General features: G+C 39.6%; 1 protein-coding gene across 1 annotated transcript; it reads left to right on the forward strand.

The window, feature by feature from the left end:
* The first annotated feature begins 15,107 nt into the window (after positions 1-15,107).
* On the forward strand, positions 15,108-16,396 carry LOC134366569 (protein EOLA2-like). The gene is given in 3 exon segments (XM_063082933.1): positions 15,108-15,360; positions 16,174-16,293; positions 16,296-16,396. Coding segments are annotated over 3 exon segments (474 nt in total).
* Positions 16,397-16,737: the final 341 nt, after the last annotated feature.

Below are 16,737 nucleotides of genomic sequence, written 5' to 3' on the forward strand. Positions count from 1 at the left end.
ATTGTGAATTTGTGTTGATTTTAGGTTTTACTTTTTGAGATAAAATTCCATATTTTGTTTTGCAAGGCAAACCAACCAATGTCTGACAATGACCTCACTTACCTTTTCACATGAGAGTTCACAGATGCTTATTCCACAGATGCGGATTCCATCTAAAAGTTCAGTAACCTGTGTGATGCTTTCAGAAAAGGGAAAAATATACTTTACATTTCTAGTAAAATAATAACTTTATATTTATTTTCACTATACCTCTTATCCACATTTAAATGCTATAGTTAAATTGGGGGGAGTAAAATGCAAATTAGGGCACACAGTAGTAATTTTGCAGGATATTAAGTAAAAAAAAAATACAGAGACCATAATTTAACTTTACACTTTAAAAACTTCTCTTCAAAATTGTCAGATGAAATATGCATCTGATATTACTATTTATGCAAAGGATGATTTAAATAGCAATATATATAACTGAATTTGCGACATGTGTGATTTTATAACAGTTTTATGAGATGTCATATGGACTTTATTAGTTACAAAATGAAATTTAAAAAAAATCCTTTATATTATTTTTATTTCATTATTTTATTTTACTTTATTTTGCTTTATTTTATTTTATTTATTTTATTTTATTTTATTTTTATTTTTTAAAAAAAAGACGACCGGAAAGGGGATCTCAACCCTTGGTTTGGTGTTGTCAGCACCACACTCTCCCTAGTGAGTCACGGGCTGGCCCTACAAAATGAACATTTTAGTCTGGTACTTAGGCAAACTAAAAGAGTATTTAAATATCACGTTACACAGAAAAACGGCTCCATAGGCCGGCCCAGGTTTTCTTTTCCTATTGTGGTGAAATGACACACGTTTGGAAAGCAATTAACCAGTTAAAGTATTTCATTTGTTAGAATAGTCCTATTAACTGTCATTTTACTGCTTCCCAAAGGGTATGTTTACTGTTATACAATCTATCATAGTACTTGACTGTATATAAAAAACATCATGGCATGTCTTGCACTTGGCAATACTGATAATACAGTGATCTTTCTTTGGCAATGTATGTGATTATGAATATAGTCAAAGAAAGATTCCTGTATTATCAAGATTGCCAAGTGCAAGACATGCCATTACAACATAATACATTAAAACATATTTGAGATAATGTGAATTTCTACTGCCAAAATTTTATAAATTTAAATCTTTAGTCTAGCTTTGGTAATAAAAATTCATATTATTTCAAAAATGTTTTTATTTTTTTATGTTCAAAGGAAAAGCTCTGGATATTAATTTTAGAGGGTCTAATATGCAAGTAACATGTCCCTTGTTTCTTCCTTATTCTTTATTCAATTGCAGAGTTCAGGGCTATTTTCACGAAAGATGCCAAATAAGTATAATGAGTAAATCAATGACTGAACTTTTCAAATAAAAAATGAATTGCAAACAAGTCTGGTCAAAATAAAAACTATAGTAACATTTATTATTGAATAACTACAGAAAGCTTAGAGTTGTTGGCACATATATTTACTAAATGATAAATTATTCTTTGCTTATGTGTTTTTAAAACAGTATTACTGGGTCAAGGGACATCATTCATTATTAATTTATTCGCCAAAAGTTTATTAAGCACCTTCTACGTGCCAAGTGTTTTACTAAGTGGTAAAGATATAATGGGAACTTATATTCTAATAAAGGGATAGACATTAAACAAAAATCTATCAAATACAAGGGTACTTCAAAAAGTTCATGGGAACACTGAATTGAAAGCTAATACAGTAACAGCCAGCAACCAAAAAAAATGATACATGATACTTATCTTTCCATGAAGTTTTTGATGTGCCCTTGTATATAAATACATAGCACAGAGAGCGATGAGTGACATGGAGAGCTATGGAATTATAAAGCAAAATAAGAGGGACAGAGTGACAGGGCAGGGGAAGGAGGTTCCATTTTAGACATGGGTTGTCAGTGAAGAAACCTGAAGAAAATGATTAGCTTACCCTGTGGAAATCTAGGGAGGAGCAGTGCTCTAGGCGCAGAGAACAGCAAATACAAATGCTGGAGGCAGCAGGCTACCTGTGGAGGCTGAAGAGACAGAAGGGGAAGGTGGTAAGAGGTGAAGTCTAAGATATTGGGGATGTGGTGGGACTAGGGGAGGGACAGATTATGTAAAGTCCTGCAGGCTTTTGCAAGATTTTCTGTCTCCAAAGAGAAAAGCAACAGGAGAGTTTTAAAGAATGACATAACTTGAATTTTTTTTTTAACTTTTTTTGTGTGTGGTATCCTACAACTTTACCAAAATTGTTTATCAACTCTAAGAGTTTTATAGTAGAGTCTTTAGTTTTTTTTGTATAAAGGATCATGTCATCTGCAAACGGGAAGTTTGACTTCATCTTTTCCAGCCTGGATGCCCTTTATTTCTTTCTTTTGCCTAATTGCTCTGGCTAGTACTTCTAATACTACGTTAAATAGCAGTGGTGGCAGTGGGCATCCTTGCCTTGTTCTTGTTCTTAAGGAAAAGCTTTTAGCTTTTCCCTCTTCAAGATGACTTCGTGGTAGGTTTGTAATATATGGCTTTTATTGCTTTGAGGTATTTTCCTTCTTTCCCTAATTTGCTGAGAGTATTTGTCATGGAGGGATGTTGAATTTTGTCAAATACTTTTCTGCATCTATTAATATAATAGTCGGACATTGTGAACCATCTTCTCTTTTGTCTTTTGTTTGGATCTATGTACTCACATCCTAAGTTTATTTCAAATTGTGCTGTTGCCCTCTCTTTAGGACGGCTAACTACAGAAAGTAGAGATTTGACTTTTTTGGCAAAGTATTTAAGAGTTATACTTTTTAAAGATTAGCAGATATCTATAATTACAATGAAAAGGATGGGATTTGATTTAATTACTTAAACTCTTTTTTACCCCCGACCGCTTCTTCAGAGGCAATCCTGAGCGATGGAGTTCACCCTTAGTTCTAACTCCTACACATAGGGTAAGCACACCTGTTAAGCACAAACTTTACAGCAATTTAACTCATCTTAATATTAACTTGTCAAAATTCAAGGGGTAAATGAAATATAATTTATGTTACTACAACATTTGAACATTTTTTCCTTATGCAACAGTTGATTCCAAACAGAAAAAAATTCTAAAACAATGAACTTGAAAAGAATGCAATATTCTAATTCTCATTTAATTGATAATAGAAACACTGCAGTATTCATTAAATCATGTGATTCTTTATAAGAAAGATATCCTCATTTTCAAAAAATATCTTTCTCCGAGGTTATTCTTTACTTCATGATAAGGAAGCCTTTCTTCATGAAAAGGGGAACATATCCAGCTTAAATCATGAGATAATAATCCATGAGATAGAATTATAGAAATCACATAATTGCCCTCACGTGTCCACTCTAGAGCTCATCAGTCTATATGTATGCCTTATTTGAAGTAGATTCCACATATGATAAATGTTATGATTTTTAAAAAATGATTTCCTGTTGGATTCCCCACATAGCAAGTGGCCTAGGGTTTTTTTTTTTTTTAATTTATTTTTTATTTTATTTTATTTATTTATTTATTTTTGTCTTTTTCGTGACCAGCACTCAGCCAGTGAGTGCACCGGCCATTCCTATGTAGGATCCGAACCCGCGGCGGGAGCGTCGCCGCCTCCCAGCTCCGCACTCTCCCGAGTGCGCCACAGGCTCGGCCCGTGGCCTAGGGGTTTTAAAAACTATTCCACTTACACAATACTAGTTAATATATTTTCCAGGTATGCAGCTAGAGTATAAGGAAGTATAGACTTGTCATGTACGTTTAGAAACAAATCATAGAATTTTATTTGCATAAAGGATTTTACGTCTACAAGGAAGTATAAAATAACATAAAAAATATCAGTACATGCATCATTCACTTTTGACAAGGATGGCCAACCAATCATACTTAACATAGAACAGGAACTTCAAGCTAGAGTAGTTAAGCAAGAGAAAAAACAGATGGCATCCAGATTGGAAAAGAGGAAGTCAAATTGTCTCTGTTTGTAGATATTAGGATCTTACATAAAAACCTAAAGATTCTACCAAAAACTCTGAGAACTGATAAATGAATTCAGTAAAGTTTTAGGATACAAAATCAGCATATAAAAATCTGTAGTGTTTCTAAGTGTACATACCAAGAATGACCTAGCTGAAAACAAACTCAGAACAGTAATTTCATTTAGAGTTAGCCACCAAAATAAATAAATAAATAAATAAATAGTAAAGTACCTAGGAATAAATTTAACCAAGGAGGTGAAAGATTTCTACAATGAAAACTACAAAACTCTGATGAACGAAATAAAAGAAAACACACATAAAAAATGGAAGGACATTCTATGTTCCTGGATGGGAAGAATTAATATACTCAAATGAGTGTACTACCAAAAGTGATCTACAGATTCAATGAAATTCCCATCAAAATACCAACAACATTCTTGAGAGAAATAGAAAAAAAACAAATCCTAAAATGCATATGGAACCACAAAAGACACCAAATAGCCAAAGCAATCCCAAGCAAAAAGAGTAAAGCTGGAGGCATTATGCTACCTGGCTTCAAAATACACTACAATACTATAGTAATCAAAACAGCATGGGGCCAGCATAAAAACAGAAACATACACCAACGGAACAGAACAGAGTACAAAGAAATGAATCCTGTTATCCACAACCAATTTTTGACAAAGGCACCAAGAACATATGTTGGGAAAAAGACAGCCTCTTCAATAAATGGTGTTTTGAAAACTGGATATCTATACAGAGAAGACAGAAATTAGACCCCTGTCTCTCACTATACACGAAAATCAAATCAAATTAGACCCCTGTCTCTCACTATACACAAAAATCATATCAAATGGATTAAAGACTTAAGTGTAAGACCTGAAACTGTAGAACTATTAGAATAAAACATAAGAGAAACACTATAAGACATTGGTCTGGGCAAACATTTTATGGAGAAGACTTCTAAAGCACAGGCAATAAAAACAAAAATACACAAATGGGATCACATCAAACTAAAAAGCTTATGCATTCTTGATCTCTTTCTCTTCTAGTTTGTTGTTGGTGCATAAAAACCCTACTGATTTTTGTATGTTGATTCTGTATCCTGCAACCTTACTGAATTCATTTATCAGCTCTAAGAGAGAGATCAAGAAAGTAAGCTCATTTACAATAGCCTCCAAAAAAATAAAATACCGAGGAGTAAATCTAACAAAAGAGGTGAAAGATCTCTATGATGACAACTACAAATCACTTCTGAAAGAAATTACGAAGACACTAAGAGATGGAAAGGCATTCCTTCTTTGTGGATTGGAAGAATCAGTGTGAAAATGTCCATACTACCCAAAGCCATCTACAGATTCAATGTGATTCCCATGAAAACATGAATGACATCCTTCAGAGAAAAAGAAAAAGCAGTCCTAGCATTTATATGGAACAAAAGACCCTGAATAGTCCAAGCAATCCTGAGCAAAAAGAGTAAAGCTGGAGGCATTAAACTTTCTGACTTCAAACTATATTACAAATCTGTAGTAACAAAAACAGCATGGTACTGGCATAAAAATCAGACACATGGAACGATGGAACAGAATAGAGAACTCAGAAATCAGCCCACATATTTACAGCCAACTGATCTTTGACAAAGGCATCAAGAACATACATTGGGGAAAAGACTACCTCTTCAATAAGTGGTGCTCAGAAAATTGGTTATCCATTTGTAGAAGAGTGAAACTTGATCTGTATCATTCACCGTATACCAAAATCAGTTTAAAATGCATTGGAGACCTAATATTAGGACAGAAACTTTAAAACTCCTAGAAGAAAATATAGGGGAAACACTCCAGGATTTAGGACTGGGCAATGAGTTTATGAATAACACTCCAAAAACACAGGCAACAAAAGAAAAAATAAACAAATGGGATTATATCAAACTAAAAAGCTTCTGCACAGCAAAGGAAACAATCAAGAGAGTGAAAAGACATCCTACAGAATGGGGGAAAATATTTGCAAATTATGCATCTGACAAGGGATTAATATCCAGAATATACAAAGAGCTCAGACAACTTTACAGCAAAAAAACAAACAACCCAATTTTAAAATGGGCAAAGGAGCTGAATAGACATTTCTCAAAGAAAGACACCCAAATGGCCAGCAGGTATATGAAAAAAGCTTTTCATTTTAGGAACGTTTTAGATTTAGAGGGAAATTACACAAATAGTTCACAGATTACACATGTACCTTGTACACAGCTTGTTTGTTATCAAGTACTTTTCGTATCATCTGTATGACAAAATAAATAAACTGATAGTGATAAACTATTATTAACTAAAGTACGTACTTTACTTAGACTTCCTTTGTTTTTGAGTAATGTTTTTTCCTCTTTTGGGATCCCATCCAAGATACCATATTACACTTTTTCGTCTTGTCTCCGGCTCCTCTCAGTTGCAACGCTTTTCTGACTTTCCCTGTTTTCAATTACCTTGAGATTTTTAACGAGTACTGGTCGGGTGTTTGTAGAATATTCTTCACCTGGCAATTGTCTAATATTTTATCAAGATTAGTCTGGATTTATAGGTTTTTGGAGAAGGAAGACCACAGAGGTAGTGGTGCTCTCATCACATTATATAATGGATACGTCCTAACAACAGGAGTTATCACATTTGACGCTAACCATCTTCAGGTGGCTCAGGTGGTGTTAAGTTTGTCCATTGTAAAGTTCTCCCATAACTTTTCATACTGTGTACTTTGGAAGGAAGTCACTATGCACAATCCGTATTTAAGGGTGAAAAGTTATATTGCGCATCCTTGAGGGGGCAATACCAACATAAACTTTTTGGAATTAGTATACTGAAAGAGAAATCTATCTATTGTACTCATTTATTATTTTCATTATTTAGTCATTTATTTTTATCAATATGAACTTGTGAGTGTTTATTTTATATTTTGGGTTATAATCCAATACTACATTATTTATTTTGCTGCTCATATTTTCCAACTTTGGTATTGGAGTTCTTTCAATCAGCTACTATGTCCATTTGCCATACTTCAATACCATTTTTTTTTTTCTTTTTTTGAATACTTATTTATATTTTGACACTACATCCAGGATCACCTTGTATATTTCCTGTTACAGTACTGGAATCAACCATTTCTCCAAGGAGCACTGATTTCTTTTAATTGGAGAATGGTATTAGAAACCATGATCCAGGCCCTGGGTGTACTCATTGCTGCCTATGTCTTGTTGCTTCTAGGATCTCTTAGCAATAGACTTTGGAATTATATTTGTGTATACTAACCTGTGTATACAAATATGTCTATAAATATTCCTACATTTATCCATTTGTATGTATATTAGGCTAAATGTAGATTCATACTAATATCTCCAGCTCTAACATAGTGCCACATGGCTCATTCTAGTCTTCACCTTTTCCTTACATTCAACATCGACTCCAACAGTAAACAATCTGGCTCTCACCATCTTCAATCCATTTACCAATTTATTTGATCCCAGAATACAATTATACTGTTTCCAGAGTTGTTAACCCATACACCAGTTAGAAAACAACTTTGCCGACTGGAGGACAACGCTTATGAACTGTTCTTGTCTTTAGTTTTAAAGTTTACATGGATTTCCAAACTTACTTAGGTTAGCACCATTTTCACCCTACCTTTTCTAATGAGGTACATGAAACATTCATCATACAGCTAGATTATTTTATGCCAGTCTGCATTTCAACATGGGATTCCCCCAATGTCAATCATTTATTTTTTTATTGCCTACGTTAAGGCTTACTCTCTGTGCTGTAAAGTTTTATGGGTTTTGACAAATGCATAACACCATGTATCTGCCACTATCGTATCATGCAGAATAGTTTCACAGCTCTAAAAACAATCCCCAAAATCAAAACAAAAAATAAAATGACAAAAAAACATACTGCTTAAATTATTTAAAACTGCACATCTACAAATTCTTAGCAGCTACTAATTTCTTTTCCATCTACATAGTTCTGCTTCTCCTCGAATGTCATATAAATGGAATCTTATGGCTTCTTTCACTTAGCAATGTGTGTTTAGTATTCATCCATGTCATTGTGTGAATTGACAGTTCATTTCCTTTACCTGCCGAACAGTATTTACTTGTATGTATGTACCACACTTTGTTTATCCATCCACGTGTTGAATCATATCTTGATTGCTTCAATTTTTTTTGATTAGTCTGAACAAGGCTGCTATTAACATTTGTGTTTTCTGAGTGGATATAATCCAGACATACCCCAATTTATGATGGTTTGACTTAGAATTTTTCGACATTATGATGTTGTGAAACAGATAAGCATTTAGTAGTCTTTTCGACTTATGATATGGCTATGTCCAGATGAAAAGGACAGAAATAGACCCATACAAATACAGCAAACTGATTATTGACAAAAGCAGAAAGGTTCAATGGAGAAAAGTGAATATTTTCAACAAAAGTTTCTAGAACAATTGAACATTTACATGCAAAAATTTTAACCTAGACATAGACTGTAAGTTGAACGTAACGTAAATCAAAAACGCACTTTTGGAAGCCCTGGGCCAAGCAGCATCTCACCGCCTGAGCAGCAGGCAAGCCAGCATCCAACGCAACTGGGGGTCCAGCTGGAAGCACCCAGCAGCCTGTCCCACCACCCTGGCAGGAGGTGAGGGTGTGTCCCACGGCACTGAGGACCCAGCCAGAAGCCCAGGGCAGCCCATCTCACTGTCTGAGCAATAGGCAAGGCAACAATCTGTATGACAGGGGCCCAGCTGGAAGCCCCGAGCAACCCGTCCAAACGTCTGAGTAGCAGGCAAGGAAGTGACCTGCATGACTGGGGCCCAGCAGGACGTCTTGGGCAGTCTGTCCCACCACCCAGGGAGCAGGCAAGGGAGCATCCTGTTACCATGGGCCCACCTGGAAGCCCCAAAGTGCACCGCAAAATACATGTCAATGCAGGTGTTCCACCACAGCCACTAATGCAGCTACTACTGCTAAAAGGACAACTCACTGACACAAAGCAGCCAGTACTAACCTCCACGCAGCCCATCACACACTCAACTGCATTGACACAAGGAGAGTCACCAGCAGAACCTGCAAATGGAGGAGGAAGTCTTTCTCCTCAAAGCCCACCCCAGAGTAATAGAAGAAACAACTACTCTACCAAGTGACCAGAGATCAATGGAGAGATACTAGAAATACAAATAAATAAGAAACATGACACCACCAAAGAAGTACAGTAATTATCAAGTACCAGACTCCTTAGAACAGGAAACACTTGAAATTTCTGAAAAAGAATTCTGAGTAATGCTCTTAAGAAATCTCAAAGAGATAAGAGAAGACTCAATTAGAGAACATAATGAAATGAAAAAAACTAACAAGGATATGAAGGAGAAAATTTACAAAGACATTAATACGTTAAAAAATGTAGTAGAATTCTTGTAATACATTATAGATAAGAACCCCAAAGCACAAGCAACAAAAGAAAAATAAACAAATGGGACTATATCAAAGTAAAAATATCTGCACAGCAAGGAAAACAATCAACAGAGTGAAAGACAACCTATGGCATGGGAGAAAATATTTACAAACTATACATCTTACAAGGGATTAATATCCAGAATATAAAAGGAACTCAAACAACTTCATAGTAAAAAAACAAATAATCCAATTATAAAATGGGCAAAGCAGCCAAACAGACTGTTTTCAAAAGAAGACATACAAATGGCCAACAGGTATGTGAAAAAATGCTCAACGTTACTAATCATCAGGGAAATGCAAATTGAAACCGCACTGAGATATCATCTCACTCCAGTTACATTGGCCATCATTAAAATGATCGAGAATAACAAATGCTGGTGAAGATGTGGAGAAAGGGAAACTCTTCTATGCTGTGGGTGAGACTGTAAAATAGTACAGCCATTATGGAAAACAGTATGGAGTTTTCTCAAACAACTACAGATAGAACTGCCATATGATCTAGCAATCCCACTTCTGGGTACATACCCAAAGGAATGGAAATCATCATGTCTACAAGATACATGCATACTCATGTTCAGTGCAGCTCTATTGACGGTAGGCAAAATATGGAACCAACCTAAATGTTCAACGATGGACAACTGAATTAGGAAAATGTGGTATAGATACACAGTGGAATACTATCCAGCCTTTGCAACAACATGTATGAGCCTGGATAATATTATTTTAAATGAAATAAGCCAGACACAGAAAGAGATGTCCCCACTCATAAGTGGGTGCTAAGAAAGGAAAGGAAGAATGAACAAAGGAAAGAAAGAAAGACGACAATAATATATTGACCTTTCAGAAGGAGACAACAAATGCATGGTTACTAGAGGTGGGAGTTGGGAAGGGAAGAGGGGATTGGGGAGAGATTGAGTAATGGAAAATAAATAAATTCATTAATTAAAAAATGCACTTTTAACTTATATTTTCAACTTATGATGGGTTTACCAGGATGTAACTCCAATATAAGTCAAGGAATGTGCATTTTAAACCAGTTGGTAAATACCTAGTAGCGTGATTGGTGGATTGTATTGTAAGACTATGTTTTGCTTTATAAGAAAACTGTCAAACTGTCTTCCAAAGTGACTATACCATTTGCATTCCCACCAGCAATGAATGTCTACATCTTTGCCAGTAATTGGCCCTTTTAAATTTTTTAATTCCTGCCATTCTAGTAGGTATACGTTATGTAATTGTTTTACTTTGCATTTCCCTCCTGACAAGTGATGATGGGCGTCCTTTTATATGCTGATTTGTCACCCGTTTATCTTCTATGGTGAAATATTTGCTGCAATCTTTTTCCCAGGTTTAAAATTCTTTTTCATTTTCATAAGGTTAAGTTTTGTAAGATCTATGTATATTATGGATACAAGTCCATTATCAGACATGTAACTTGCAGATATTTTCTCCAAAGGCCTTTCACAGAGCAAAGTTTATAAAAAAAATCTAAATTCTCAAATTTCTCTTTCATAGATCTTACTCTAACTATGGTTATCTAAAAAGTGATCCAAATACCCAAGGTCACCTAAATTTTCTTCTGTGTTATCTTCTAGAATATTTTTAAGCCTATGGCCCATTTTTGAATTATTTTTTTTATTTTTATTTTTTGTCAAAATTGTGAGGTCTATGTCTAGGTTCAATGTTTGCATGTAAATGTTCAATTGTTCTAGCACCTTTTGTTGGAAAGATTCACCTTTCTCTGTTGAACTTTTGTGCTTTTGTCAATTATCACTTTACTGTATTTGCACGGATCTACTTCTGGCCTCATTGTTCTGTTCCTTAGATCTATAAGTCTATTATTGCACCAGCAGCACTTTGTCTTGATTATCTAGCTATTGAGTCTCGCAATCACGTAGTGTTAGTCCTCCAACTTTCGTCTTCTTTTAAAATATTGAGTTGGCTATTCTGCTTTCTTTGCCTTTCTGTATAATATTTTGAATCGGTTTGTTGATATCTACAAAAGAAGCTTGCTGGGATTTTGACTGAAATTGTATTGAAACTGTAAATCATGTTAAGAAGATTTGATATCTTAAAAATATTGAGCTGCTCAATCTATGACTACAGAATATCTTTCCATTTATTGAAATTTTCTTTGATATCTTTCATAATTGTTTGTAGTTTTCTGTGTACAGATCATGTCATCTGCGAATAAAGACAAGTTTATTTTTTCCTTTGAATCTGTTTGCCTTTTTTTTTCTTATCTATTGTACTAGATGGGACTTTCAGTTGATGTTAGATAGGATTGCTGAGAGGGGATAAACTGCTTAATTCTTGAATTTCAGAGGAACACATTTAGTCTCTCTCTATGAATTATGATGTTATCTACAGATGTTTTTATATATACCCTTTGTTAGTTTAAAGGAATTCACTTCTATTTGTAGTTTTGTGCCACATTTTATCATTAATACATAATAAACTTTATTGAGTGTTTTTATGTATCTTGTAATATAATCGTATTTTTCCATTTTCAACCTGTTAATATGATGGAACACAATAATCTGAGAACATACTTTGTGCAATTTCTATTCTTGTAAATGTAACAAAGTGTTTTTAGTGGCTCAATGTAATCTCCTCGTGAGTGTTACGTGTGTGCTTGAGAAGAATGTGAATTCTGCTTTTATTGGATGAAGCATTCTACAATTATCACGTAGATTATGCTGATTGATAGTGCTATTTAGGTCATCTATTTACTTATTGATTTTCTGCCGACTTAATCTATCAGTTATTGACAGGGAGGTGTTGAAGTATTCAACTATATTAGTTGATTTGTCTATTTCTTCTTTTAGTTCTATCAATTTTTGCCTCATTTATTTTGATTCTCTGTTGTTAGGTCCTCATACATTTAGGATTGTTATGACTTTTTGAGGAAATAATCCCTTTATCATTATGTGCCTCTGTTTATTTCTGATAAACTTTCTTGTTTTGAAGTCTTCTTCAAATTAATATAGCTACCATAGGGCTATTTGGATTGGTGTTATATTATTATATCTTTTTTTATCCCTTTACTTTTAACCAAAGGGTTAATTTAAATTTAAATATAAAGATATTTTATAAATGCCTTTAGACTTCTTGTAGAAAACATCCAGTTTTTAATGCAATCAAATAATCTGTTTTCCAACTGAGTGTTTAGACCATTCACATTTAAATTGATAATTGATAGAGTTGGATTTAAATCTACCATCTTAAGAATTGTTTTCTATCACTGCATTTGCCATTGGTTTTCTTCTCCCCCCCTCTCATTTTGATTTTCTAGATTTCACGGGAGCAAGGACAGCAGCCCACCAGTAAGGGGACGCTCACTCATTATTTAAAACTGCTCCAAGGAGGAGTTGGGGGTTCGGCATAAGCTGGCAACCATGGGTGGGGAAAGGATTCCTCGAGGGGACTCTGGCGTGGATGACAATTGGAGCTGCTGAATTTTTGTGTCCCTCGCAACCCTGAAACCTTTGTCCCATGGAGATGGGAACTTGTCCCCCTCAAATCATGTCCTCGAGCTTCCCCAGGGACAGAGCAGGTGCATCTCACAAGAATAGAAGAGCAAGCCGTCCTCTGTTGATCCAACATTTACTAACCAGCTACTGTGTCCTGGGCACCAGGCTTACCGCAATGAGTGACCCACAGGACACCCTCAAGGAACGTGGAGACCCTGGATGGCCGGACTCTTGGAGTAGTTACAACCCTGGGTTACAAGATCCTGATGGAGGGAGCGGGGGGGGGGGGGGGTCGGGCAAGGCAGAAAGTGCCACCCGAACTCAGAGACAAAACTACCTAACAGTTGGGGGGTGGGAGGGGCAGTGAATGTGACTTTAAACTTGGGCCCTGAAGGAAGACAGGGGTCTGCCAGGTCGAGAGGAGCCGGGTCTTCCAGGCTGTAGGAATGGCCTGAGAGCAAGCAAGGCGTCCTGGCAGGGCAGGGTGGGTCGAGGACCAGTGACCAGGCAGCACAATGTGACCCACCACAGAGTGTTAGGCGATAATGGTGGAGCGAGCTGGGGCCGACTGCACCGGGAGAAGGCTTGGCAGGGTTCTCGATAGGGGGCTGATGGCAGTCTGATGACGACTGGAGATTTACAGAGTGGCTAGGAGCAAGGAGAGCCCGCCTGGCGGGTTCAACCCTGAGGTGCAAGCCTCAGTCTATGGCCCCGTGGACCCCAGGCAAGTGCTAGTGCTCCTGTCGCAGCTTCCATGCTCTCTGGAGTACCCTCTGGGGTACACACAGGGGGTCGGGATAGGTCGCTGAGGACTTGGGTTGCCATTCAGACCCTTCCCTGAGAGGGCGGCACACAAGTACCTAAGCTCCCTCCAGCAGCTCCAGCCCAGCTCCTCCTTCTACAGCTCTTGTACTGTCAGCTCCTCCTCTAAATCTCTACACAGAGGGGCGCTGTTCCGCCTGCAGCCCCGCCCCCAGGTCCTCCTCCCCCACTTCTTTCTCACGTACCAGCTTACCTCGCAGTTCCGCCCCAGCTCCTCCTCCTGCAGCTCTTGTATGGTCCGCTCCTGCCCCAAGTGTTTCCACAGGGGGGCCCTGCTCCACCTTCAGCCCCACCCTCAGATCCTCTTACTGCAGCCCCGCCCCATCTCTTTCGAATGCAGCCCCGCCTCCAGCTCCTCCTCCTGAAGCCCCTCCCCGAGTTCTTCCTCAAGCAGCCCCGCCCCCAGTTCGTCCTCTTGCAGCCCCGCCCCCAGCTCCTCCTCCCCCAGCTCTTTCTCACAGCCCAGCTTACCCAGCAGCTAGGCCCCAGCTCCTCCTTGTCTTCAAGAGTTGAGGGGGTCTGGCAGTGAGGGTTAAACCCGATGATGCACGGATCGTGCCCACCCCAGGGCCTGTCACAAAGAAGGTGTGTGTGCACTGAGGCTAGTGGTTCTCGTTCTCATTATTTCTTTCTCAGGGCACACGTCTGGGACAGGAGAAGGGGCTTGAACAGGGTGGCACCTGAAGGAGTCGGGAGGAGACACCTGACGGGGACACCTGAGGTCACAGGTCACTCCTAGGGCTGAGCTGAGGTTGGATACCAAGGACTTGTGCTCAGCAGCCCTGGGATAGGAGCCAGGAAGCTCAGGGCCTGCGGTGCCTGGGGCTGGCACAGCCAGGGAGCTGAGAGTATCGGGGATGTCTGGGTGTGGAGAGGGCAGCAGGAGAAGAAGCAGAGCCCAGGACTGTCCCTGTGTGCTGCCAGAGGGCTGAATCCAGCCCCGACTCTCACTAGCCCACACTCGTCCGTGTTCCCCTCGGACTTGATGACCTCTGTCGTAGCACTGATCACACGCTGTCCTGCCTGTGCCTTTCTCTAGCTGTCCCTGCCATAGTCCGTGAGCTCTCCGAGCATTCCATCATGTGGATCTGAGTGACCCAAATAACAGCCTTCCCAGACCCAGTCTTCCCTTGGGCCTGCTGTGCTGACAGATGGTAGCAGTGAACCATCGAGGTCAGTGTGGATTCAGGGCACCTGGGAAACGGGGTGAAGGTCGGGCCCACTGGCCGTGAGCGTGGAGGACTGATGTGTGATGAGCTTCTGTGTTACCACAGGCCACTGAGGCCCAGAGAGCTTGCGGAAGATGAAGATCTGTTGCCTCTCCTTCTGGCAGCCTTATGCTGGCTTTGACTTAAATGGGGTCAAGACCTTGGAGTCACGTTGGTGTCCCCTGCTCGGTAGCCACCAGAACCATACCATCGCCATCCACCTTGCTAACAGGGACTGGGAAGACGACGCCTGTCGGGAGCTGCTGCAGGGGCGGCTTGGGATGACGCCCCCTCAGATTCAGGCCTTGCTTCCGGAAGGGGAAAAGTTTGGCCGAGGAGAGGTAGCTGGTAAGTGACAATGTGCCGATTGTTGTACAGAAGAGTCCAAGTGCTGCTACCCTGGATCTGGCTGGGGAGTTTGGGGGCTTCTCTTTTGGCTTGAACTGGTTTGTGTGTTTGCTGCAATTTTCTTAAGCAACGCACCTTCAAGGGGGCAGCAAGGGGCCCTGGGCTGGGGTCTGCAGGCCCAGCTTGCACCACCTCCGGTAAATCATTTCTCTGCTCTGGGCCTCAGTTTCCTCTTCTGACCTGTGAAGCTGGGTCAGGTCCATGATGTCATGTGGTGCTGGGCTGTGCGTGTGTGTGTGTGGGGCAGAGACCACCAGAGGCAGCACAGCACATTGTGCGGGTCGGCTACCTGCCTTGCTTCACGTGCCTGCCCTGTCCCCACCACCAGTGACACCCTGGGCTAATCCCTTCACCTCCTTGAGAGGTGGAGGGTCCACATCCGCACCTTTCCCTGTTGAACTGCCTCAGCACCCGGTTGTCTCCATGTTCCCGGGCAGTGGCTGGTGCCCTTCCATTCTCAAACTCCTACCCTCAGCAGTCTTGCTGGCACCTGCACATTACTTGTGTGGCTTCACAGGGGAGCAGGCCCTGTCCTCTTCATTTCTGGAGCCCTCCCTCTGCCTCACCTAGGATTCCTGGAGCATATTTGGCTCATCATCTGTGCTCAGTGAGAAGGCCCTGCTGCCCTTCCTGTCCTTGTGGTGATGTCATCTAAGTCTGTAGTGGCCGTAATTTTGAATAACCAAGTTGTCACACTGGCAGGCCTTGGTTTATGGAAGGGAAAACCACCTGTGTGTTTCTCTCTGTGCACAGGGCTCATTGACGTTGGGGAATCTTTGGAGTGTCCCGAAAACTTAGCTCCTGAGGAGGTTGTGGAACTGGAAAAGCAAGCTGTCCTGACCAACCCGCAGCAGAAGTACCTGACTGTGATTTCCACCCCAGGTGGTTACTGTAGCCCTTACCTAGGAAAGGGGGAAAGGATATATTCCAGTTTGACATCCCAGAGCGTCTGATCCCTTTGGGGCAGAAGGTGTGATGTGTGTGGGCTCCTGAGAGGAATGTAGCTGAGAAACCAGCTAAATCATGGCACCGTTGATTCTCCATCTTGGTGCACGTGCATGTAGATCAGGTTAAGTGTGAATTACCCCTGCATTGTAGCGTACTTCCCACTACATGGCACTCACAGAAACAGGTTTCTGCGCTTACATGAAGGAAATAGGGGTGTTGCTGGTCATTTTGGTCTTGCTAATGTCTGGATTGTAGAAATAAATGTGTCGATGGTAACTGTGAAGTGTTTGGGGCTCCCTTATTTTTCCCCAGTCTTTGTTCTGTTCAAAACTCGTCAACTCTTTGAACAGCATACTAGTGACCTTGTGC

The sequence above is a fragment of the Cynocephalus volans genome, chromosome X, assembly GCF_027409185.1.
Source record: "Cynocephalus volans isolate mCynVol1 chromosome X, mCynVol1.pri, whole genome shotgun sequence".
Taxonomy (NCBI): Eukaryota; Metazoa; Chordata; class Mammalia; order Dermoptera; family Cynocephalidae; genus Cynocephalus; species Cynocephalus volans.